The sequence below is a fragment of the Lathamus discolor genome, chromosome 5 (genome assembly GCF_037157495.1).
Source record: "Lathamus discolor isolate bLatDis1 chromosome 5, bLatDis1.hap1, whole genome shotgun sequence".
In the NCBI taxonomy this organism is placed as follows: domain Eukaryota; kingdom Metazoa; phylum Chordata; class Aves; order Psittaciformes; family Psittacidae; genus Lathamus; species Lathamus discolor.
The window spans coordinates 63,254,787-63,279,491 of record NC_088888.1 but is presented as its reverse complement, the minus strand read 5'-3'; the positions used below and the strand labels follow the sequence as shown (position 1 = coordinate 63,279,491).

The following is a 24,705-nucleotide window of genomic DNA, read 5'->3' as shown; positions in this document are numbered from 1 at the left end:
GGAAGATTTCAGCTGAAGACTGGCTGTGTCCAAACTGGGACCTAGTCTGTCTCCCATGTCCTAGCTCCATGTCTGAGCTGGGATCAGCCTGTTCCCAATGTTCCCATACGCAGGCATCCCAGCTGTAAGGACAGCAAAAGTACTGCTGTGAGCTCATCTGCTGGTGACAGCTTCTGAGAAATTTGACTGCAGAATCAAGCTGGGGAATCTGAGTAACGTGTAAACTGGTAACAGGGTAAGAAGAACAGGAAACTGCAAACAGAGGGAGGAAAGGTGAGTTTCATGGCTCTGTGGGTTCTTCTGGGCTAAGTGTCCATCCTGTGACAGACTGCAGTGATGAGCCTCTTTGGTCCCCTGACACTCTGCACCACCCAGGAGCTTTCCTTTGCAGCTCTGGCCTTTGCTTTTCAATTCCACCTTTCAGTCAGCTTTACTGCTGCCCGAAAACAGACCTCAGTTACAGGATGACCAAAGCAATAGGGCCTGGTTTATAGAGGGGGAGGTCAGGTGCTAAGATTGTGCTCAGGGCTATATGACAGAGAAACTAGGGTTCAAGAAGGTAAAGGAGGGAAAAAAATCATTGAACAATAAAGAATATGGAGAAATAAGATGAGCATGTTTAATAGGATTTTTCTTCCTTGAACCTCTTAGCAGATGTTAATGAGCATACGGAGCTGATGAGAGGGAGGATTAATGAATTCCAAAGGGGGCGTTTAACTATGGGGATTAGGGAAAACAAAGCAAAGAACCTGCCATTTGGAGACAGATTTGTCTTTTGAGAAGAAGAGACAGAGTCTTTGTAAAACAGCAAATGCATGTCCTCGCTTACCATCCTGTGGATGTACTTAGTATGTAAGCCGTGTTCATCCCTGTCCAGCTGGGATTCAGCCCCTTCCACATCCTGTTTGTATTTTGGACTGATTGCTATGATTATCATCACCGTCTTCTGTTAGGGAAAAAAGCACTTTTATGAAATTGGGAAATGCAGTGTGTTTGGTAGAGGCAGATCGGAAATCTGCCAGTTTGTATTTTAAGTGATCTTTATGTTCTTGGCAAACATGAGAGGATCTCATTCATTCTGGCAGGAAATAGAGGAGAACTCGTGCACTCATTCTCCTCATTATTTCTCAAGATCTCGTAATATAGAAAATCTAAATGTCAAGAGATATATTAGCAGCTACCAGTTTACAGTTGGAATCCCCGTCATAAAAAGCTACTTTTTATCAGTGTAGAGTGTCTATGTACATACACAGAAAAGTTTTATCTTCATATTCAGCCCTAAATGTTTTCCAACAGCTTATGTTGTAAAAGTGCATCTTTTCAGCTATGTAAAAGTGCATCTATTTAACCATCTACAGCTTTTTATGTATAAAGCCACTAAAGGCAGTTGCTTATAGAAGATACCTCTAGGGCTCTCAGCGACAGAAATGACAACTGTTCTTGCTGATCTTAGTGGTGGAGAGTGCAGGAGGAGATGTGGGCATGTTTAGGGGTACCTAGCATCTTTGTCCCAACTTCCTGCAGTGGGCTGAAGGCAATGCTCCTTGCCATGCTGGGACAGTCCAGATCCTGTTTCATCCCAGGCCCCCACTGAGCTCAGGTTTCCTCCGAGGGTTCATCCTTCATCTCTGGGAAATGCCTCTCCTCCTTAACGGTGAGCCAGTGAAGAGGCTCAGCAGATGAAAGCCTCCTACTTGTGTTTACCTGGGGCCTGTCTTTCATCCCTGCCACATCAGGCTGTGTAAGGCTTCCAAGTCTGTGGCTCATAGTCAGCTCTGCACCTAATTAACTCTTTCCTTCTGTGCAATATCAAGGGAATTTGCCTCACCACAGGGTCAAATACAGTAAGGAGCCATTATCCCTTACACCAACTTAACATACTCCAGAATTACTTTTGCTTGCGCCTGACACGCATGTAAGCACTTACAGATGTTGAGGGTTTGCAGAGACATGCCCAGTTGCACACATCCCCCTGCTTGTGTCCAAGTAGTCCCTCCTTCCTCATGCATTTAAGGGTTTTGAAGTTAGAAACTGCCTCCACAGTCAATGGAGCAAAACAAACATTTCTGGGGTGGGCAGCCAGAGAAGTATCCTCATGTGGAGGCAGGGAATCACTCTCTGCACACACTGGTCTCTCCTACTGACTGTGGAAGAGCCCCAAAGGAGATCTGCCAGTTTGTATTTTAAATGGTAACGATTTTGGCAAAAGCAAATTCACCCTGGCTTCTAGTTTCAGTGCCTCCATTACACATGGTGAGCCCAAGCCTAATTTGTCCCAGTGAAAGCCTCAAATGGCCTTGCATTGCCACAGCAGAGGCCCCAAGCTGGTTCTGCATGGTAGAGCACTTGAGCTAAACTGTCTTGCTGGACACCTTTAGGAAACCTGTGTAGTGCTGTCTCACTACAGCACTACAGCACTGGTAGTGCTGGTGGTGAGGTTTCCATGCTCAGATTGTGGAGAGCCCACCACTTTGTCATCCTGTTCCCAAACCATGGAAATAAGCCCAGAGTGAGTCAGAGTCCCAGTGGCTACCCAGCAAAGCACAAATGAACTGAACCCACCCTATGATGGCATGTGTCAAGTGACATAATTGCCAGTTTGTGTCTAGCTGTGCTGGAATAATGGGACCGCTTGGCTTGATCCTAAAGGTGATGTGCACTCACTGCTTAATTGAACTTCAAAGGAAGATGTGGCTGCAGGGCACTCCACTGGCAGCAACATAAATCTCTATTTTACTGCTTGGATAGATACAAAGTGATGAGAGGAAATTTATCATTTGACTAACAGAATACCCATTTCAGTTTACATACAGTATGGCTTATCTAGAAGAACCCTTTTGTATTTTAGACGGCAACGTAAAAGCTACAGGTGAGAAGCAGGATGAACACTAGCCACTACTATGCAGCCTGGGATGAAATACAGATACCATTTTAACCAAGGATAGATAAACCCCACTATTTAAAAATGAGATGGAGAAACAACTTTTCCAATGGCAGCTTCAGGCTGAATGTAACAGCCAGCACTGGAATTTGGCAGGAATGCCAGAACCAGCACTTTATTTCTTAAAGAGTGAGCTTTGGGACCATAAGATACATAAGTGAAGGAGATTTGTCTGTGCTCTCTCTGCAAGGCCTCTGCCATTTCTATAGGGGCAGGGAAGATGATAGTAGGGTCTTGCATTTTGATTCTGCTCCTATTGCTATTAGAATAATTCAACCATTTTTCTCAGGTCACCTCTGCCATGAACAAGGTTAAATTGCCTTTACATACATCACCTAGGTACCGCTCCATCCACTTAATGATGTCAATACCTCGTACCGTGTCCTCAAATATATCAATCTGCAAGAGAATGAAAGTCTGTGATGAGCATCTTTTCACCTTTCCTCCTCATTTGGTGGCACTGAAAAGGCACCTGCTCTTTTCCCTAGCTTCTAACTGCATGCCTAATTCCCTTAGCAAAGAAACATGTACAAACATGACTTCTCCCCTTTCCCAGAAGTCCAGAGTCGAGCTGGATGGGCACTGTAGGCAGGTGGAGGGGGGATGCTGCGGGCACACCACTGGGCTCCTAGTGAGCCAGCCATTCAACTAGGCACCTTGCCCTGCCAGCTCCCAACTCCCAGGCATTTTTTGGTCAACAGAACAAGAAACAATCACTGCTGGTGAATGTTAGATATGTGATGCTTGCAAAATGGCTTTTTTACCTCTCTCAACACCTCACAAAGGTAGGTAGTTGTCCACATTATCTGTACAGCTGCAAATGTCCACTGTTTTCTGGCTGCTATGGTATATATTGGGTGTCATGTCTTAGATCCATATTGAACTAAACTTTCAGGGTGTGTAGTGGGAAGTCAGGCAGGTCACTGATACTGGTAACCCAGACTTCAGCAACAGCAGAGGCAGAGAACTTCATAGGATTGAATGCAACCAATGCCATTCACTTTCCAGAAACTGGGAATCAGTGACTGTGACCAATGCAGTAAGTATTAACTTCTCCAAGCTTTTGGTAAAAAATCATGTTATGCTCTCAAGTCTTTTCCCTCTTTTGTTTCCCTGCGTTGAGGCCATTTTGCTGTATTTTTTATTCTGCAGCAGGCTCCAAGAATTGCCTGTCCAGCAAAGGTGCTATTAATGAGCATTCTATTCCATACCTCTGTGGTGTCCAGAGCTTTCTTATGAATTGGTCATAGTACGAAACTGCTGTAGAGAAGTATAATTACAGTCTCTGGAAAAAAATCTTTGATTTATGAAAATAAATAAGCTTGTGCAAAGCCCCCCACCAAGTCTCATTCAGTTTAATGATAGACACTTGCTTAAATGCTTTCCTGAATTGAAGCCAGAGTGAAGGTTGAGAGGTCAGATAGCATATGCACTTGAAATAAGAAAGTATGAATCAAGATTTTGATGAACGTCAAATCCTAGAGCCTCTGTGGATGGTTCCCTTAGAGAGGGGATTATGATGAAGCAACCTCATGAGAAATTAAATGAAAATCTGGATGGCTTATGGAATTAGAGAGTTGGACACAGACCTTTTCAGGCCAGTGAGTTTAGAATCCCTTTTAAAGGTATAACAAAGCAAATGAAACCATGAGACAGGCTGTTTCATTAAGCTCTGTGAAATACATTGATTTTAGGTAATTTTTAGCAGAAAGGTATTCACATCTGAGGAACCAGCGATGTAACAGCATCACAGAAAAAAAGCTGGGATTGGACGAACATGAAAACTCACCTTTTTAATATTGATATAACAGATCAAATATGAGACAATGTTAATCGAATAGCTCACAAAACTTCATAGTATTGCTCATCTGGTATCTGGTGTCACTAAATGAAATTTTCTAGGGTCATTATTAAAACACATTTAAGGGCATGAAAATTCAGCTAAAATATGAGAAAATGAAAAGGCAAATCATTTAAGTTGAAACTTTTAAAGTCAAGGCTAGTTCATCTATTTGTACCTTCTTTAACCTACCAAATGATAAACAGAAACACGTTCAAGTGAATAGTGTATCACCTCTGCTTTTTACAAAATATCCCTTTCCTCTGCTGGCTGAAAGTCATTTTCTCCAGAAGGAATACTTACAGCAGTTTGAAATCCATTTACAAGCAGGAAGTTCACGAATTTCATAACCTCCACTGCTGTGTCCACTGAATAGGTTATAAAGACCTTGCCTAGGAGAAAGGATCCACATGAACATGCAATGCATTAAAATACAGCATTTGGAGGGTGAGACTTTCAGAGCCTTCCCCTTCCACTGCACTGCGGGTTCTGCCCACCTATGTCTCTTTGGATTTACAAAATGGATGGGAACAGCGCAGTGGCTTGGTGTTGAACTCAACCCACTGTACAGAAACCTTGCTCTAGATTTAAGCTCCTACTGCCTTACTGCTGGCAAGCAGCCCTGTGGAAGCTGCAGAGGGTACCATCACTCTGTTGCTCACCCTGCCCTGCTACCAAAGCTGCTTCTTCCCCAGCCTGTTGGCATATGTGAGGTTGAGTCCTCATCTAGAGCTCATTTCACCTGCACAGTCTGCAACCAGCACAGCTTTCCCGCAGACCTCACTGATCTGACTGACAGCTGGAGAAGCCCTTATGCACGCTGTACCCCCTGTGCAGGCAGGATGGCTGGCTGAGGATAGCAACGTCTTCAGCTGACCTTACCATTGTGGAAGGAGTTTTCTTACTAACTAAGGAATCATGGACTTGCAGTCAGGGTGAACCAGCTGGCTAATCTAATCCAGCTGTGTCTGTATCACAAATTACACAGTTTTATCCAATAATTCCCATATCTAGGACAGACTGATAAAGTGAGGTCTATCCAAGAGTGGTGTCTGGTGTCATAACTCACTCCTACAGGCCAGAGATGCAACTCTCTGGACTGGAAAGGTGATGTGAAAAATGAAGAATAAAAAAAATCAACACCTCAGGAGAGATGTAGAGAGCTCTTAGCAATGGCATCTGCTGGACAGCAGGGCATTAAGAACAAAGGCAGTTTTCTGAAACCTGACTTTCCCATAGGAGTTGAAAGGTGAAAGCCTTTCAGTGGCTGATGCCAGGGGAAGAAACTCAGCCAGTGACTGTGCTGCCCTCAGCCCTCAGTGTTGGGCTCCGTGCCCAAAGTTCTCTCCAGTCACCAGGTCAGGGAGGAAATGAGGTCAAGACTCAAAAACTTTGTCTGGTCTGGGACAGGCTGAAACACTTTATCCCTAAGGCTTTGTTTGTTACTAGTCCTTTACTGTAAGCTTCAGTGCCTCCTGCCTCAAAGGGACATCCTGTTTAGCAATAAGTCATGAAAGCAATCTAAATGGTATTTATTTTTTGTAAACAAAATAACAAGCAATTAATGACAATTATGTTTTCAGGATTCAAGGAGATAATTCCATCCCTCCAAACACAAATGCTCACACCCTACCGATGCGATGACACTCAGTATTTTCTGTTGTCTTTGTGTCTTAATGTCGTTCCCCCTCTCTTCTCCCCCCTGGAGCTTTCCCACCTAAAGCTGTCAGGCTGCGCTGTAAAATCTTGCACAGAACAAATTTGGTAACCACTTACGCAACTCCTCCGGCAAATTGCTGGTTCTCAGAGTTCCCTTGGCTGCAGGGTTACTGAGAGGTCTCGGGACGGCAGCTGGAGATGGAAAATTGTCACAAGGACAACAGTATGCTTCATCTGAGCCACATGCCTTGGGGGGCAGCTGGCCATTAGGTAGCTGGTTGTATAGCTGGTTTCTAGAAAGAAAAGCAAGTGAGGACTTAAGAGTATTTCTTCTCAGGCAAAATGTTTTTTTGTCTTTTAATAACACACTAAGAACTTTATCTGCACATCAGCTAGGAAAAGTTCTTGTAGAAATGCTTGGCTCGGCATTTCTACCTAGTTATTACAGCATCTCCTGAACGGATACCTTGGTGACAGTCTACCACAAGAAGCAGTTTACTGCAGAAGCAACATTTGCCACAGGAAGTGCACCTCACAGCTGAAAGCTGTTCAGCTTGCAATTAGCAGAAGCAAAGGCTGTTTCTGAGTGAAAAATACATGCTGTATCATGGATATTGTTATGCATGCATGGGAGCAGGGAGGCACTTGTGTAACCTCTTCCCATATCTAAAGAGTTCTTATGGCACCTCTGAGGCTCCCAGGATGCCCTGTGCAGCACAGGAGGCACAGTGCAAGGTGGGAATTGGGAAAAGAGAAGGTCCAAGGGCACTCGACCTTGGGCACTGGCACAGGTTGGAGGGTCTCCGGTTTTAGACAAAACTCCAAGTTTGCTAAAGGGAGCAAAGTTAATTTCCTGAGCAGCAACAGCAGACACAAGGGTTTCTCATGGCAGGGATCTGCGCTCCAGACTTGCAATAACATTGCCTAACATTTTCCTCATTGTAGCAAGTACAGAGCATGGGATGACTTTAGGAACATTAGCAGTTCTTGTCCTGCTACACTTTGGCTTCATAGTTTAATCCAGTAGGAAGAGGAATCTACTGAGATTTTTATGTGAGGTGTGCTTTGATTCTGCTGGGTTGAATCTGTCGGACAAGGGCTAGGTTTCTCTGACAGGTTTTCCCCACAGAGCAGTGATGTTTAGTCAATCAAGCCCACTCTCTTTTTTCTCTTTGCCTTCCTTAAATGAATGATGACAAGCTGGTCACAGCATGTTTTCTGTTGTCACATTAAGATTTGGTTTATTCATTCTGGTACAGATGTTTTCTGTTACAAAATACTCTATAGGCAAATACTACCAACATATAACTGCCATTCCTGGAATCAGAATGCAAACACCATGCAGGCTGCCACAGGACAGACCCTGCACATTCTGGATTTTTTTTAGCAGAAGAAAGTACCAAGAAAAGCAGCACATACCTCATCGATGGCCACAAAGAACTATCATGTGCCTAATTTATAGATCTTCCCCAAACTTAACCTTATTCAACAAATGTGCCAAAAATTAGGAGCCTTTTTTTAAATTTTACTACTGCAAAGGGTACCCACTATTCCTTAATATTTTTACATTTCATACACGCTCGAGTGCCTGCAGGTACTGCATTATCTTGCTGTCACCTTTCTGTCATAGCCACTAACTTTTCACAGGCAGAACAGTGTGATATTTCAGTCACCAGGCGTCCCACCAATTCCCCCAGTTTTCTGCCCGTGTCATGTTAAGTGCACATTTTCAAACACAGATGCCTGTAAGTTTAGCATCTCTAAAGGTAATGTGGCACTTAAATAAAACCAGTCTGATTCCAGATGTCCTCAATACCTGACGCTTCAATTTGTCTTTAGATAGCTGAGTCTGGAGTAAACTCTGCTTGGATCATATTTTCCATCTGTTAATGACATACTTACAAGGAGGGAGATATAAGGCCCGGTAAATTAATATTTGAGAACCAGTAAAAAGCTCTGGATATAAAGTGCTAGACTTGTGATGGTTTACTACTACATGAAAAATCATAGAAAAAGCTGCAAACAGCAACGTAGAGATATATCAGCAACAGATGGGATTTTCTCCCTTTTAATCTGCACTGCAGAGGAGATAAGAACAAAATCACTGGATGCCAATAACTGAGCCGTCCCAGGCTGGTACAGCATAAAGCTGAAGACTGCAGTGAGCCACCGAATTGACCTTTGCTCTCAAGCAGGATAGCTCTAAGGTTTCAACTGAGATCTTTTTCAACCCCTCATCCCTTTAACCTTTCAGCATTTATCTTCCTTAATGCATGCATTTCAGGGTGCGCTATAACAACATATCAGGTATCCGGCTTTGAAGTCCTCTGGGGTAAGGTCAGGACCCTGTTGGGTGTAAAACAGCAAATAAAGAAAACTACCCAGCGTCTTGCATGTACCCCTGCAGCCCAGGCACGCTAACATTACAAGGCTTCAGAATGCTAACATTACAAGACTTCGGAATTATTGGTTGAAAACCCACAGTCAGACCAGAGGAGCTTCCACTGTGCACAACCCCCTCTCCGCGTCTCCCCTGCTACCGAGGGCATACTTACAGGAATCGAGGAAGACCAGGGGAGGAGCATGTCCTCTGGGGTGGTCGGCCTTTGGTGCCTTGGGCAGCAGGAAGGTCTGAGTAATTTGGGATGACTTGCTGGGCTGGGCGGATAACTCTCATGCAAGGTCCAGGAACAGGAGGAAGTGGTTGTGATGCATGTTCAAAATGTTGGTAAGGCGCTCTGCCATCTGGGAGAGTGAGAAAATAAAGGCAGCAACTATCATTTCAGCCAATACATTTTTCCCTCAATTCGTGTTTATTCCTTTCCAGGCACATCCTCCTCCATGTCTTGGGAAACCAAGCAGTTTGGAGGCATTTGCAGGTATCTTGGCCTGAAAGAAGCCAGATTAAGCAACATTTTACAGTCTGAAGTTTCCATTTCTCATTTGGCAAGGTTCAGATCCCCACCCTTTGCTGGGCTGCTGGGACAACTGACAGTTAAACACTCAGGGCTGCTTTGTCCCTGCACTTACCGTGCCTCAGTGTTCTTTGGTTATTTTTATTTTTTTAATTTCTTTTTGGCAATAACTTGTGAAAATGAATCATCCCAACGTTCTCATGAAAGCAGATGCAAAATCCTGGAACAAATCAGTTTGCAACGCTAAAGCTAAACAGGCTGTGATTATTGTAAATGAAAAGCAAAAAAATAATCTCTTGGTTTGTTACTTCACCCTGTATGAATTTTCTGCCCAAGTGACCTTTTAAAGCCTTGCTGATGCTCCTGTTGCCATCCAGGAGGCTGCAGGGAAAACCCAAAGTAATAATTTTGCTCAAGTAATTCTGAAAAACCTTACTGTTGTTGGCCACACACACGTAATGCTCTTTAATAACTAACGTACGGTGGAACTGTTGGCATAAACTGAAAGCAATGTAAGCTGCTTGTTTCCCCAAAAGGGGAAAACTACTTTTTTCTCTCTCCCCTCCTCCCCCCAGTCTTTCTGTGTGCAGTTTTCATTAGGCAGCAGCTCTGTGCACTTTCAAGCTGCTGTGCACAGATCAAAGTCCAGCCTGGCAAGGCTTATTAGCACTGCATGATGATGGTGTTATGAGCTGGCTCTGAAAGCTGCAGTACTCAAACGCTTTTCCCTCCCCAACCCCTGCCTGGTTTTTTAAATCCTTTTAGTTATTTTCTGGTCATGCTTTCCTTTCCCTAGCAGCCATGAGGACTAGATTGTTTTTTAAAAGGGGAGGGGAAAAAAAAAAGGAAAGAAAACAAAGCTTTGATGAAATAGTCCAATTCCAGGAGCAAATACTTTAAAATAACCCAACCCCACAGCTGCAAAGAGATTCCTGATGAAATTGTGAGCCTGTAATAACATTTGAGACTCACATTTGTTGACACTGTTTTAAGAGATTTTCCTGCTCCCCCTCTTAACTATATGCAACAGGACAGGGTAGGTTGGAACTAGATGATCTTAAGGTCGTTTCCACTCCTAACTATTCTAGGATTCTATGAAACAAGATGGGAGAACAAAAATGAAAGTAAGTATGGTCTCCTCATGTGTTCTCATAACCAGCTCTAGGAAATGTGGTGGGTCTCTGGGAAATTCAGTTCGGTTTACAGGTTTTTAGGCCAATGTTTCCCCAGCTTCCTTTGGATCTATCTGATAATACAGTATTTTAATGGATGCAACCACTGCTGTGCAGAAGCGCAGCAAGGCCAAGCGTGCATGCCCGATCACACCAACAGCTTCCATATATAAATATCTGAAATAATGGTCTCTGGGCATATAGCATTGCTGCAAGGATTTCTTTTGACTTTAGAAGCAGTTTTGCTGTTGTATCTCAAATAGCAGGTGTCTGGAGCCAGCTTAGGGCCTACGGGCACAATTGCTGTTCCCCGGGAGAGGCATGTTGCAACACACAAACTGCAGAGCTTTGTTGTGGGTTGCCACTGCCCAACAATTATCTGAAACGCAAGGAGCTGTCAGGAGGTGATTTACGCTGTACCAGGCATGCGAGAAACAGGAGTACAGTTGCCAGCTTCTTGGTCCTGACCAAATCTGCTCCAGCCATCTGAGTTTATTTTCTTCTTTTGCCCTGTGGATGGTTGAAATGGTAGTGATTTTTTTCTAAAGAAAGCCTTTCATAGTTCCTGCTTAAAAACAAAATGGCCTCATTCAGTAAATGTCCTACTTCTCACGATGTCCGCTTGCGGAGGAGGTAAATGGAGGTAAACATTGTGGGGTGTTGTGCAACCAGCTTTTTGTCTGCTTAAAGCTGAACTGAAAGAAGGTACACAAAGAAAACCAGAGGACATTTTGCAAATGTTCAGCTGTAGACATTGATGAAAGTCCATCTGTAGCCCCTTTATGAAGTCCCAAGATCAGTGGTGAAAACTGAGGCTCTGATACCCTCTCTCTTTCATATACCTAATTATAGCACATTGCTGGAATAACAAAACTCCTTAAACAGATGTAATATAAATGCTGTGGAGTCAACAGAAGGTTTTTAAAGAAAAGAAAAGGGTTATAAAAGAAAAAAAAAGGTTATCAGAACAGGCCTACAGCTTTCCATTACAAAGCCAGACCAAAATGGGATGGGGTCTCATGAGTCTAATGCAATATAAATTATATTAAAACAATGATATTGCTGTTAAATGTTCAAAGCTCACTTTATAACAGATAAAAACCTCTGGGACTGAAAAGGATTACTAATTAATAGCAGGCTGTAAGCTGCGTTGTAGTCTCCAAGAGCCAAAGCATTGACAGAGTCACATCAGCATTCAGTGATACAATCACCAGCAGCTGAGAGGGCTCCATTTTAAGTAATGAGCTTTCATTTCAGCTGACAACAGAAAAAAAAAGAGGATGATGGATGTCACGTTCTTTTCACATAGAGATAAAATACATGGGTGAATCTGGTCATAATGCTGGGAGACAGTATTTACAGAGATCAAGGGTAACCTCCCATCCTGATCCTGGCAGGACATTCTCAACTTTGGGGATCCAAGTAGGAGCAAGGAAATCTATGAAAACAACAGGAATTAGGCTGGTATAAGAGGCTGCTGAATGATTGATGCAAGGAGGAAGAAAATGACTAGAATATGAAATAACAGCAGGGAGAAGACTGGTTATGTTCAGTGTGACCGACAAAGGCCAGTTTCTAGGCAAAATCATTAACCTTCATTTGATGAGCAACTGTGACCTCTTTAACTTTTTATCTAGCTCAGAGGTTCTGCCTCAGAGAGTCCAGCTGAATAACCTAAAAATCTGGAAATACAAAATGGGCTGCAAATAGATGTTTAAAAAAGTTAATAATTACATGCTATGCATTGCCATTAAGTACAGTAGGAAAACACCAGCTTGGTGAATGATAGCTGTGATACAACTGAAAATCTCTGGTGGGATGAGCAGTGCTACTCACATGGGCCCTGGGTGTGCTGCTTTGCCAGGCAGCGGTGCTCAAAGCAGCCATGAGCTTGTGAGGAGGTGTTGGGATGGGGCAAGTGCTGGCACATAGGGCACTGCTGATGCTCAGGTCCAAAAAACACTCTGGAGATCAGTGGTCCTGGAAGGTCCTGGGGGTTCAGCATGGACACCAGCGGTAAAGGGGGATCCAGGTGCCTGATGCCCATGACATCTCGTGACTGGGAGTTGTACCCTGTGTCCACGGTCCCCAGCTCTGCTGGGGGTCTGTTTCCTGAGTGTTGCTGTGACCGTGAACTCCATCGGCTGCTCTCCTCCAGTGAGTCCTCAGGAGCATCAGACAAGCTTTGCTCTGATTTTCTGGAGTTGTGTCCAGTGTCAGCTGAAAGCTGTGATCTTGGCTGCATGCCTGATTTGTCCATAGCTACAAGATGCATCTTGGAGGCACCTACTCCAGCTATTGATTCACTGGGGGAGCAGAAGCACCCATCTACACCAGGATCATTGTATCTGGACCACAAGCTGCTGTCTGGCTCTGTGGATGGCACTGACTGATGATGTGCTGGTGCTCTGCAGAGGCATGATGCATTGGCCACAGGCTCGGGTGTTTGAGTGACACACGGTCTCTGGGACTCCTCATCCTTCGTATCCTCTCCAGAAGACTGCAAAGCCTTTTCCAAGATATGTTTGGGAAATGGGGACCATGGCATGGATTCATCTATTTCAACTGGTATGCTTTGACCCACAGAAGTGCCTGAAAAAGTAGAAGAAACACTGTAGATGTACAGCCATACAGACAAATGCCTGTCATTAGTCCTCACTCAGCAACTATAAGAGGGAATACTGAAGACCAGTATGTATTCCTTATATTCCTTCCAATATGTATTCTTTGTATTTTTGTGTTTTTTAAAAAGACAGGAAGAAAGCAACAAAAAAGGCCTGTTTGAATTTTGGCAAAGCAACAGAAGAGAGGGTTAGCTGGAGTGTGGCTAGCACAGAGTCACATTTTGGACTAACCTGACACAGAGGCCATTTCCAAGTTTTGTAGTCACACCGGAAATGAGAGTCAGCTGCCCTACTGCAATGCCAGGATTTTCCAGCAAACTGGAAAACAAAAGAAACAACTATTGTGAACATTGTACAGTTTCACATAGGCAATAATCCTAAAATAACTCAATCTCAGAGACTGGAAAAGAAATACCAGTTAGAGTTCTGGAAATCGCATTGAGCAAAACAGATGCTTTTATGGGATTTCTGGAACTTAGTGTTCCTGTTGAGACTGGAGGGGGAAAAGCACATGAACTGTCTCTCAGAGGTAATTTCTGCACCTGACAAAAGAGCAGGCTACTTAGTTTTGGAGGTTTGGCTCTGGCATATTCCAGGGAATATAATCACTTGCAATTCTTCTACTCCAAACCTTCTAATAATAGCTTCACATTGATGCTTCAGCTCTAAACTTCACCACACACCCAGCTGAGTAATTTCACTCCAAAGCTTGTTTCCAAGAGTTGCTGCTTATTTTATCAAACCACTTCATGCTAGAGCCATTTTTCTTCTATCACACTGGAGAAGCTAAAATCACCAGTAGGAGAGTTATTAGCAAAGAATGGACTAAACACTCAAGCAACAGGAATGACCACTGGCAACAGAATCTGGCTTGAAAGCCTGGTAAAAAAGAATCAAAAAGACAACATATTTGAGGAACTTTTAGTAACCTAAGGATTTCTCCCAATTTCAGTCACAGTATCTTGAACAGAAAAGTCAAAGAACACATTCAAATGACCACAGCATTAAAAGCAGTTGAACAAGATCACAGAAAGGTATAAGGCAGTGTCTCAACCTTCACCCTGCCTCTCACAGCAAGTCTGTAAAAGCAAATGATGTGCCCTGTGCTACAGGGCAAGAGTGAGGCTTTACATTCATGCTGATCAGATAAAACGACATATATTTCCCCCTGAAAGTATCTCTGGCATAGAAAATTCTGTGTGTAACATCTGCTGGAAAGCAGGATAAAAACTGTGCTTTGCTGCTGGGCTGCAATGTAAATATTCCTCCTCTGCGTAACTTAAAACTCATCTATGCAGAAGATTTGCCATATATTCATACATACCCCATGTTATAATAAGCACAGTCGCAGGGAGACTTATCCTGGGATAATTACAGTGGGATAATTATGCTGGTAAATTTTCCCATGTAGGCAAGTCCTCAGAGCTGCCATTAGTTGTATCAGCACAGTGACCGTGCTGCTCCTCTGACAGCTGCAGCCCCCTGCATCAGAGCACTGGGTCTGGTGCCAAATCAGCTCCTTCTGATACAAGCACCCAGGCTTGAAATCCTGACAGCCAGCTCACCACCATCACACATCCCTCCCTTCAGTTTGCATCCCTTTTCCACTACGCCACGTCACTAAAGCCAGCCTGCTAGCTGAGTCACGGTTCACTGACAGTCATAAGTGATGTGCTGGGAAAGGGAAAACCTTGAGCTCTCATAATCAGCACAGGACTGTGACAGGGACTTGTGCTGTGCTGTTGTGTGTGGCACTGGCAAACCAACCTTTACCTGGGACCTTTGGTCAGATGGCAGTTTAAACGGTGGCTGCCTTGTGGTGGTGACTCACCAGGACAACACAGTGCAAAGTCAGATTTACACAAATCAGGGTGCAAACTTGCTGAGTGGTCCCCAACCAGACTTAGAGGAGCGTCTGTAAGGTTAGGTGTCAAACTCCCTGCAAGGCATCTGCCTCTGTCTCAATCTCAGTAGTTTTGTAAACCTGACCCTTGGTTCATCTGGACTCGAAGTGCCAGCTCAGATGTGCTTCAGCTTGTGGATATCTGTCCATTAGCTCATAAATTGAATGACTCGCACTGGAGCAGCTCAAATCACATTGCAAACTCTTATTCTCCCTGCTGAGCATCTCCACTGAACTAGCTCCTTGAGCAAAATTCACCCTGGCATTCACAAAGCACAAGCTCAGCTGTGGGGTAGAGGCGCACAGCTCTACCTCTTTAGCCACACTTGTTGTCTGAGCATCCCTCTCATTAGATATAATCCTCAGCAAATATCCAAACACGACTTGTCAGAGATGAGTTTACAATGCCTCATACACTAGGATGCTTCTTTGGTGGTCTCTGAAGTAGTGATCAAAATGCTAAATAACACTTTGAATTCAGATCTTCTCTATTCAACAGCCTCTAGTTCAGCACCACGACAAGAACAGATTTCTGTGGAGAAACTGAGAACTTAGTCCAGAGCTCAGTGAAGTAAATGGGAATCTCCCTAATGACTTCAGTAGGTCTTAGATTGGGTGTCAGATGGGATTTAGAAGTTAATAAACTCCTTTGGAGGCTACAACCGCCAAAGTTTTTTGTCTTTTTTTTTTCAGTTCCATTGCTGACATCTGTCAGTCTGTGAAACGGATCATGCACAGACTGCGTGAACCTAATGAGAGGCACAACATGGGCAGAAAAAATTCAGACTTGTCTTCTTCAAGTTTGTCATTTATTGTATTTACTCTGCCTTTTGGAGGAGGGATATTAAGACCTTATTAAACTGTATTTCAAATTACCAGCTACTAAACTCTTCAACTTACTTACTTCAGAATAGTTTAACATGTCTTTTCTACTAGTTTAGTCTTCTGTACGGATGAATGCTTCTTTAATACTCAAATCAATATTTAAATGACAGCCGTATTTCTTTCCTGTGTAACATGACCTACACATTCTGAAAATTCCAAAAGAATCCAAAGATCTGAGTAAAAATAATTTAGTCAGACAGAAGAGAGATCTGACTGCAGCACTTGTGCTTTTACCTGCAAAAGCTTCTAGGGCTTTTTAATATGAATTTGCAGGATAGCTGAGCACGAAAGCTGAGTTTTGATACCCACGCACAGCCCTTGCTCCCGTGGGGCTGAAGTAGGAGGCACTGAGGGGCTGAGGGCTTTGGTGTTAAAACAGACACATCATTAAAAAGGAGGAAAAGTGACTTCATCCTCCTCCTCCCTCAGTAGCTCTGGATGGAGAAAGAAGTTGTTACAACAGGAGAGCTCTGTAGGCAGAGCTGGCCCTGAGGATGAATTAACCCCAGGACATGCTGAACACTTTTTGAGCAATACCGGGAATGGTATGTGGATGGGAATTCCCAACAGAAATCCCCACACTGCTTTGGAAATTTTACAGATGATTCAGAAACATCCGTCTCCAAAAGCAATGCTTCAGGACGTTGTTTCTGCTCTGCTGAAACAGGCTTTTGGATAAAGACCCAATGCTGAGCCCATTATCCTGATATTTTACACTGCCTCGTGCTACAGTTTCATTTGGTTTCCTTTGACTTTTCTAGTTAGCTTATCTTGCAAATATAGTTATTCACAGGACAGAAAAATCATTCACTTAGGTCTCCTGTGTTGAAGAATTAGGGTAAAGGAATGCTTCAGCATATTGAAACACCCTTAGAAACCTGTAGCCTGATCCCTTTTCTGGCACAGAGACCACTGGATAATGTAGAATGTGCCCAATCTCATTTCCAATGATACTGCAGCTTCAAGTCAGAGCATGATATTGCCAGAAAGCTTTGAGAATTTAATATCCCCCCTGCACCTATGACTATGTAGGAGATTGGTGATAACCAGCTGGAGCTGTTGCATATATTCCTGCTTGTAATAAAGTGAAGAGGCCCTTCTTAAAAGGACAGAGTAGCCAGGCTTGGACTGCTCTCAAAAATGTTGAGGGAACTCCGTAAACCACCCTTTCTCCTTCTCTTCCTTCCTGTGCTCATGCATCCAGTTCTGCGATGTGCATTAATGCAGCAAAATAACCTTCCTGGGTGGGTGCTCAGAGACTCAAGCTCCTGGGAAGAAACCTCATCCCAGCTCCCTTGTGAGCCTTCCTACACCTGGAGAGGTTCATCCACTGCTCCTGCTGGGTGGGAGGCTCACCACTGCTGGGAGAGTATAAATAATGGAGAAGAAATTTCTCTGCAGGTTGGCAGAGATGAGCCTGAGCACCCAAGTTTGAAAGGTTGAAGCAAGGGCCAAATCCTCTAAAAACATGTGCTAGAGACAAGGGGCTGGCCAGGGAGAGCAAGGGTGTTAGGCTCAGGCTCATCTGTGCAGTTTTCTCATGGCTGATTGCAAAATCTGTCAGGTATTTCATCTGTTTCCCAGCATGAAGACTTGTCAGGATGCACTGTCCCAAAGCACACAACTAACCGTCTATCTGCTTTTGATTAGAAAACTTCTGTCATGAGGAAACAGAAGAGTCTCTGCAACACTAGCATAGCTGTGCTTCCTGTCTCTTCTGGAGAGGGAGAAAATATCTTTTCTCTTTTGATCAAAGTTATATTTGTCTACATTGTTAGAAAAGAAAATACTAGGATGAAAAAGAAACCTCACCACCTGTGGTGCAAGGGAAGGGCCTTTTATTCATCACCCAAAGCATTTCTGAAATGGCACAGGTATAGATTAAGGCAAAGCTGGGATCACAAAAGGTGGGGCTGGCCAGGGATTTCTTGATTTCCAAATAATTCCTGTGTAATTTGGATGAGTCCTTTAACCTCCCTGATGCTACTGATATCTGTCTGCAGGACAGGAGTAAGTAGATGCACAGTTTGCAAGCTGCCATGGGGATGCACACATTGAGACTGCAACAAATGCTGGTGCCATGGGGTCAGATAAGTGTGTATAAGTACACTTGCCTTAAGTGCAACTTTTTCTACAGAAACGCTGGACATAGCTTTCCTCAAAAACACCCAGAGACAAATCCTTTTAGGAAGAGCAACTGTAAATATGGGAACTGCTTTGGGTCTATAACCTAAATAAACAGCCAAGGAAATCCAAGCTCCAGAGTTTTACACTTCACCATGAATAATTTTGGCTGCTGTCATCACAGAGGCATATCCTCTCCTTTGGGTACCCTCTGCAGTGAAGACTAAGGCAATGTGTCACATTCCTGGCCCAGATTTTAAGCCCTCTAGGGCAGGTAATGTTTATTTTTATGACTTCTGGTAAAAGTAGAAAAAGAATACGAAAACAACATTTCTCTTCAACAGTGGTAATATGGTTGCTCTTACATAGTTTCTACATTCATGGCATGAAGGTCCACATGTGCCATGAAAACAGGAGAACATCCTTACAACCCTCCCTGCATGGCAAACATCCTATTCCCTTTTGCAGCTTTCATGTTGCTCACTGGGCAATGCATGGTGCAAAGGCTAGCGTAGACTTGATATTTTTCTGCCTTTTTAGTGTAGACTTTGATTTCATAGAATGACAGAATGGTTAGAGTGGGAAGAAACCTTTAAGATCATTTAGTTCCAACCCCCCTGAAACAGGCAGGGACACCTTCCACTATACCAGGTTGCTCAAAGCCCCCTCCAACCTGGCCTTGAATACTGTCAGGGATGGGGCAGCCACAGCTCCTCTGGGCAACCTGTGCCAGTGCCTCACCACTCTCACTGTAAATAATTATTTGTAATGTCTAATCTCATTCTACTGTCTTTCAGTTTAAAGCCACTATCCCTTGTCCTGTCACTACATGCTGTTGCTAAAAGTCCCTCTCCAGTTTTCTTGCAGGTCCCCTTCAGGTACGGGAAGCTGCTCTAAGGTCTCCCTGGAGCTTTCTTTCCTTCAGGCTGAACAAGCCCAGCTCTCTCAGCCTGTCTTCATAGGGGAGGGCTCCAGCCCTCGGAGCATCTTCGTGGCCTACTTTGCACTCCCTCAAGCATTTCCACGTCCCACTTGTGTTGGCAGCTCAAAGTACCGCAGGTGGGGTTTGACGAGAACGGAGTAGAGGGGGAGAATCACCTCTCTCGACCTGCTGGTCACACTGCTTTTGATGCAGCCCAGCACATGGCTGGCTTTCTGGGCTGCAAGCACACACTGCTTCTTGTCAGTAAATGTCCCCAAGTCCTTCTCCTCAGGGCTGCTCCATTCATTCTCTCTGCCCATGACATATACATGTAGTAGGAATTCTAGGCAATAAGTAGTAAGAAACTAGAAGTACAACACCCTTAAGCAGGATCCAAATAGACATTTCATATATAGGCAGCATTTTCTGACAGTTTTCCAACCTCTGTGAAATACAAAAATGTCTCCAATGTTTTTAGGTATCCTTAAAAATGTATTTGTTTGACAGATTACATTCCACCCATTTCTGATTATTATAAAGCTCCTGTAGGCACTGAATAACCCCCAAATTGTGATATTCCATGGCCCCGGGACATCTAAATATCCTGACACAAAATTGTGGCTAGGTAAGTGGGGTTGGACAGGGGGAGCCACACTGAGGGGCATAAATCTCCCCGGCTTGCTTTCCTATAGCTTTGTGCCTTACATTGGAACCTCCAATTCCTAATAAATGAGAACTTCTGGTATTTCGTGGGGCTGACGCATCCCTCGTCCCTCCCTGCTCTCAGGGCATGTGGGTGGTGGGAGGGTGTGGGGAAGCCTGGGGGACCTGACGTATCTCCCTCCGCCAGCATGAGAACAGCCTCGCTCGCCTGCTTTCATGTACTGTGCAGAAATGTATATATGTTTCAGACATGTGCCCTCTGCCAAACTTCAAAAGCCGCTGCGGCGGGTGGAGGGCACTGACAGACACGAACGCCATAATTGCACATGCCGTGTCTCCTGCCTTGCAAAGACAAAAGAAAACCCAACCCCATTAAAAAAAAAAAAAAAAAGAATAAATAAAGAACAGCATTCAAGACATTGTTGGTGCTCAGCAAGAGCAAGCCCAGCCTCAGAGGCTGACAGCACTGCAGGCTGCAGCACAGCTGGCAGATGCTCCCAACAGCCAGGGGCAGTGATGAATGATCACCAGGGCACCATCCCTCCTGCTTGTGCTCCTTGCACCCCTGTCTTCAGCATCACACACTGCGGGACTCACAGCCCTGTCCTGTGTGGCAGGACATTGCTGACTGCTTGAGATGGCATGGATGTGGCCAGGCCAGGCCTTGAACGGCCTGGGGCTTCCAGGAAATGGGAATTTCTGGTCTGGTGGTTACTGGTTGCGGTCGAAGACCAGTAAGCCCACTGCTGTTCTCATTGCCCAGTTGCCCAGCCAAAGCTAGCCCTAGAAAAGCCGCATTCTGAAACAATCAGCTACTGTGTGCAATGGGCGCAGGTTTTATACGGCTGATTTTATCCTAATAAATTACTCACTGTTTCCATACCAATGCTATGCAGAACTGTGCCAAAGGGGTCTACAGTCCTGTTTCTTCACACTTTACAGCCACCGCCCCCTCACTAGGTCTGTCCTATATGGCCCTGGAGCAGCTGGAGAGGAGCCGGAAGGGAAAGGAGAGGAATGAGAGGCGGAAGAAAAGGGAAAGAAAAGGAAAGAAGTGCAAGAGGGAGAAGAAGAGGAAGAGGGAAAGAGAGAGTGAGAGTGAGAGGAGAGGAGAGAAGGAGAAGAGAGCTGTCGGGCAAGAAACCACCTTGAGCTTGCACAGCCGCGCAGGGCGGGAGCGGGATCAGGCCTGGCTGCCAGGCACTGCCAGGCTGCTGTGTAAATAGGCAGGACAACATTTCGACACCAGGCGTGTCCGTCCCCAGTGTTTACCCCCAAACCCTCCTGATTTAAAAAAAAGAACCCAAAACTCCAGTGAAATGGCTGAAACATGTTGTAAACAGCTGTGGAGCTCAGGCTATCGTTGCACGAGAGAAGGGGGAGAAAGCGAGTGAGACAGCAATTTGAGGGGGAAATCTACCCACTGAGAGCCAGAAGTGGGTCAACAGCTAATTACAGAGAGGGGCTGAGAAAGGCAGCATCTCTGACACTTCTTACCTTGTGGGCGAGGGCTGCTCACGCCGAGCTGACCAAGGAGAGCGAGAGGGCTGGCGTGCCTCCTGCGCACCCCGCCGCGCTCTCGGCGTGCCCGGGGCTCCTTCCTCAGCCGGCCGGGTGGATTTTTCTCTTCCTTTTACGACACCGTCCCTGCCTCTCCCAGGTAAGCGGCAGAACTGGCTCTGCAGCAGGAAGTGGAAGAGGCATGCACGGCACGGCGCGGCACAACGTGGCGGCGGCGGAGAGAGAGCCGCCGGGGGGGAGTGACACTTTGAAGCTTAAAACTCTCTCGACATGCCTGCGTGTGGCTCGCTCCCTCTCTCTGAGGAAGCCGGGCTGCCTCTGAGTGAGCCCCACGGATAAATAACTGCAGGGGAAACCCGGTGTGATTCCTAAACAGGGCGCCTTGCCGGGAAAGTCATCCTTTGCTTGCTGTCAATGCCAAATGTTAAACCAGCTGTGATTCAGACTACTGAAGACAATCACATGACGGGGATAAGAACTATATGAAGAACAACAACAACAAAAAAGGATTTCTCGACTGTTGTGTTTTTGTTTTTGTTTTAGGTCAGGCTCCTGGACACGTCCGAGTTTCTCTCTACAACCCCCAAGGAGTAGAAACCTGCTTTTCTCACAAGCTGAAACCCTTGTGTATGTGCACAGCTCTTGAAGGCTGTAACACTGGTGCTGATGGCACAGTGTGGTGGGGTTCAAAGAGCCCCATCAAGCCATGGCTGCTTTGTTGGTGCAGTGCCAGGCTCCACAGCAGCAGTCCCTGGTGCGCCCGCTGGACACAGCTGTGTGTCCCAGCCTACACGGCTCTCCCGACCCCGCGCTCAGCACGTCTCTCTGCCAAGAAGCTCTTCCTGATCTTTAGCCTACATTTTCTTCACTTAACCCTAGGAGGACTCTGACTTGTCTGCAACTTGTGCACGGCTCTCCATCCTCCACGGCTGCCGTCACACACTGCCTTAATGCCTCACAGGCCAGCCCGGGCACACAGGGCTGTCCAAGCCATAGCTGAGCTCTGAGCTCAGGCAGTGCCACCACTTCTCCTTCCTGCACCCTTCTAGACCCTGCACCCTGGCACTAGGGTCTGAGGAGGGTGTCACCTGCTGGACATTCCTCCCTGGGACCAGCCTTCTCTGGGAGCCTGCCATTCTGTCAGCCCCATGGCAAAGCCATGACCCAGGCACTTGCTTCCTCTTGCCAAGGAATGACTGCCCACATTTCTGGCAGGAAAATTCAAGCAGCTGGCACAGCACCTGCCCTAAGCCAGACACCAGGTACAGTTGGTTGTATCAGCAGCAGTGCAGTGATGCCATGCAGCCTGAGCCTGTCTTCCTCAAGGAGAAATCCCATGTTAGGTTGACCCACCAACTGGCTATCCTGGCCCCCTCCTTCCTCCCCCGCTGAGTCATAGGCCATCAGGACACCAAGGCTCCCTTTTGGGTCATCCCAAAGTTGTCCTTCTGTGCCTGCAGACTGCCCATGCAGTCCCTGCTCTGTCAGCGGGTCCTAGCCTGACCCCGCCATCACGTGCAGTTGATGCTTGCGGCAAGAGTGGCTGCATTACAACCACGGTTGTTTGAGTCAGCTGAGGGTTTAATCCCTCTGTTTTGCAGTCAAGCATGGCGGCTCCGCTGCATGGCTGTTTTGCACCATGAACACCTGTTTTCCACAGAGCTGCCTGAGCCATGAGCTGCATGACACCCGTTTCTGCCTGCTGCCCTGCTCCCCAGCCTCCGTGACAGCCTCCTGCCTGGAAACAACAATGGCCCCACTGTAGGCTGTCTGCCACAGTGGGGAATGGCAGCCCAGGGACATGCAGGAGCCAAAATCAGGGCCTTGGTGAACATAGAGAGGATGGGAGCAGGAAGGGAGAGCTGCTCTGAGCACTGCCTGACCTTCCGTGGGCTTACATGAAGGACTGATGTAGTGTTTGCAGTGTGTCAGTCAGCTCCCCAGGGTGTGCGGGCAGCCGCAGCTGGGCATGGGAGCTCAGTGCACAGTGTATCCCATGGGGATGTGGCATCAGTACCCACATTTGTGGGGTTTGTTTGTAAAGGGCTGGGCTGTGTAGCCAACAAACACCTCTCCCTTCATGCAGTGAGTGACCTTCCATACCAACAGCGCTTACACTCAGTCTTCTGTTACCCACTGGTCATCCCCTGAACATGGGGCTGCAACACCCAGCATACAGCAGTGGCCACCTGCCTTCCCTGTAGACAGCTGCCTGTTGGCCAGGGGAGGGAGGTTGTGGTTGTGACAGAAATGCCCCTGCTAGCTCACTCAGCATTCAGGTCTGTGGGGTTACTTCCATCCTGACCACTCGTGCCTAACTTCATTTGAAGGGTATTTGTGGCCCAAAGAAAGGAGTGCAGGGCAGCCTTCCTCCTAAGGACATGATGTCTGGGGAATACACTGTGAAATCTGGCCTTGTGAGCATTTCCAGGTCCAGAAATCACACCCATGGGCCAGCCTGTGTCCTCTCTTTAACTTGCCAGACCCCAGAAACCAGCAAGTACTTGAAGCTGTTCCTCTCACTTGAGCTTTCTGTACTTTCTTAGCAGCCTGAGAAATGGGGAAAAAAAGGACCTTGAAAGACACTCTCTGCTGGCTGTGTGAGCAGCACTGTCTGCAGACAGGGTCCAGTCCAATCCTAAGTACTCTCCACAAAATTGTAGCAACTGCTATCAATCAACTTGGTTTTTTGGATCAGGGAACTCGGAGAACACATATCCAAGTTTATTTCAGCATTTCAAAAGCCTCCCCCATCCCCAAAACTGAGGCCATCCTAATTGCTTTATGAAGGCCTGTTTTATATTTCTGAAGTCTTCATGTTGACTTCACTGAAATCTGAATCAAGCTCTGAACTCTTTAAAGTTAGTATCTCATCTGTACATTATTTACAAGCAGAATGTGATGCATCACATAGAGCCCGTCATAGAAAGTACAGATTAATATTCAAGTGCAGGATGAGTGTTTTCATTGGCAAGGCAACTAACATGGAGCCTTCTTATACAAAGTGGTTGCTAGTCCTTCAGGAGTTGTAATATTTCTTTTTTGATTAGCACGATAATGTCAACTTCAAGTGCTGCTTTCTGTATTTCCTACCACATCTACAGATTCAGAGAACTAAATCATAAATGTTTTTGCTTCCAAATGATTAACTGTTCAAAGAAAGCACTGTCATGTTGCTCCACTTTTAACATTGGTGCTGTGAATTAACCTGGAGACGTTGCAATGAACATTTATCCCATTTTAGCTTAACACATATGACACTCTTGCTTCAGTCCTCTAGATTTGGCTTGCTCCTTGCTGCTTATCTCTGCTTTTTGCAGAGAAACTGGGGCTTTCTTTCATGTCTTGCTGTTTAGAGTGCTAAGCACATGCCTACAAAAATAATTTGTGCTTTTTTTTTTTTTCCTTCTTTTTTTTAAGGCTCTTGCTTTGGCATTTTTCAGTCACACCTTGGAGAGACACCCGAAAGGAAAGAAAACAGTACCTGGATGCTAGCTTGTGCAATGTTTCTAATTAAACCTTTCATAATGACAAAA

At 45.5% G+C, this 24,705-nt stretch overlaps 1 protein-coding gene and 1 long non-coding RNA gene across 10 annotated transcripts in view; one reads left to right on the top strand and one right to left on the bottom strand.

Annotated features, from left to right (window-relative positions):
- Positions 1-21,576, bottom strand: part of TRAF3IP2 (TRAF3 interacting protein 2) — a 27,274-nt gene extending 5,698 nt beyond the window's left edge. For 2 of the 8 annotated variants that reach the window (XR_010613145.1, XR_010613146.1), the window contains exons 1-8: positions 21,146-21,576; positions 13,383-13,469; positions 12,364-13,119; positions 8,996-9,185; positions 6,558-6,733; positions 5,085-5,173; positions 3,277-3,340; positions 830-946 (exon numbers count right to left, since the gene is read on the bottom strand). Coding sequence is in view for 5 of the 8 variants with exons in the window: in XM_065681058.1 (XP_065537130.1) it covers positions 830-946; positions 3,272-3,340; positions 5,085-5,173; positions 6,558-6,733; positions 8,996-9,185; positions 12,364-13,119; positions 13,383-13,398 (1,413 nt within the window). In the remaining 3 variants the exon portion in view is untranslated. Of the gene's footprint in view, positions 1-829; positions 947-3,271; positions 3,341-5,084; positions 5,174-6,557; positions 6,734-8,995; positions 9,186-9,470; positions 11,626-12,363; positions 13,120-13,382; positions 13,470-14,475; positions 14,699-21,145 lie in introns of those variants that run through there. The other 6 variants (XR_010613144.1, XM_065681058.1, XM_065681059.1 and 3 more) reach the window with 6 other exon arrangements.
- LOC136015298 (uncharacterized) lies at positions 20,951-24,705 on the top strand. 2 transcript variants are annotated; one of them, XR_010613148.1, is made up of 3 exons: positions 20,951-21,308; positions 21,713-22,431; positions 24,590-24,705. It is a non-coding gene; the product is annotated as an uncharacterized LOC136015298 (long non-coding RNA). The 2 variants fall into 2 exon arrangements; XR_010613147.1 differs by having other exon boundaries at positions 21,713-24,705.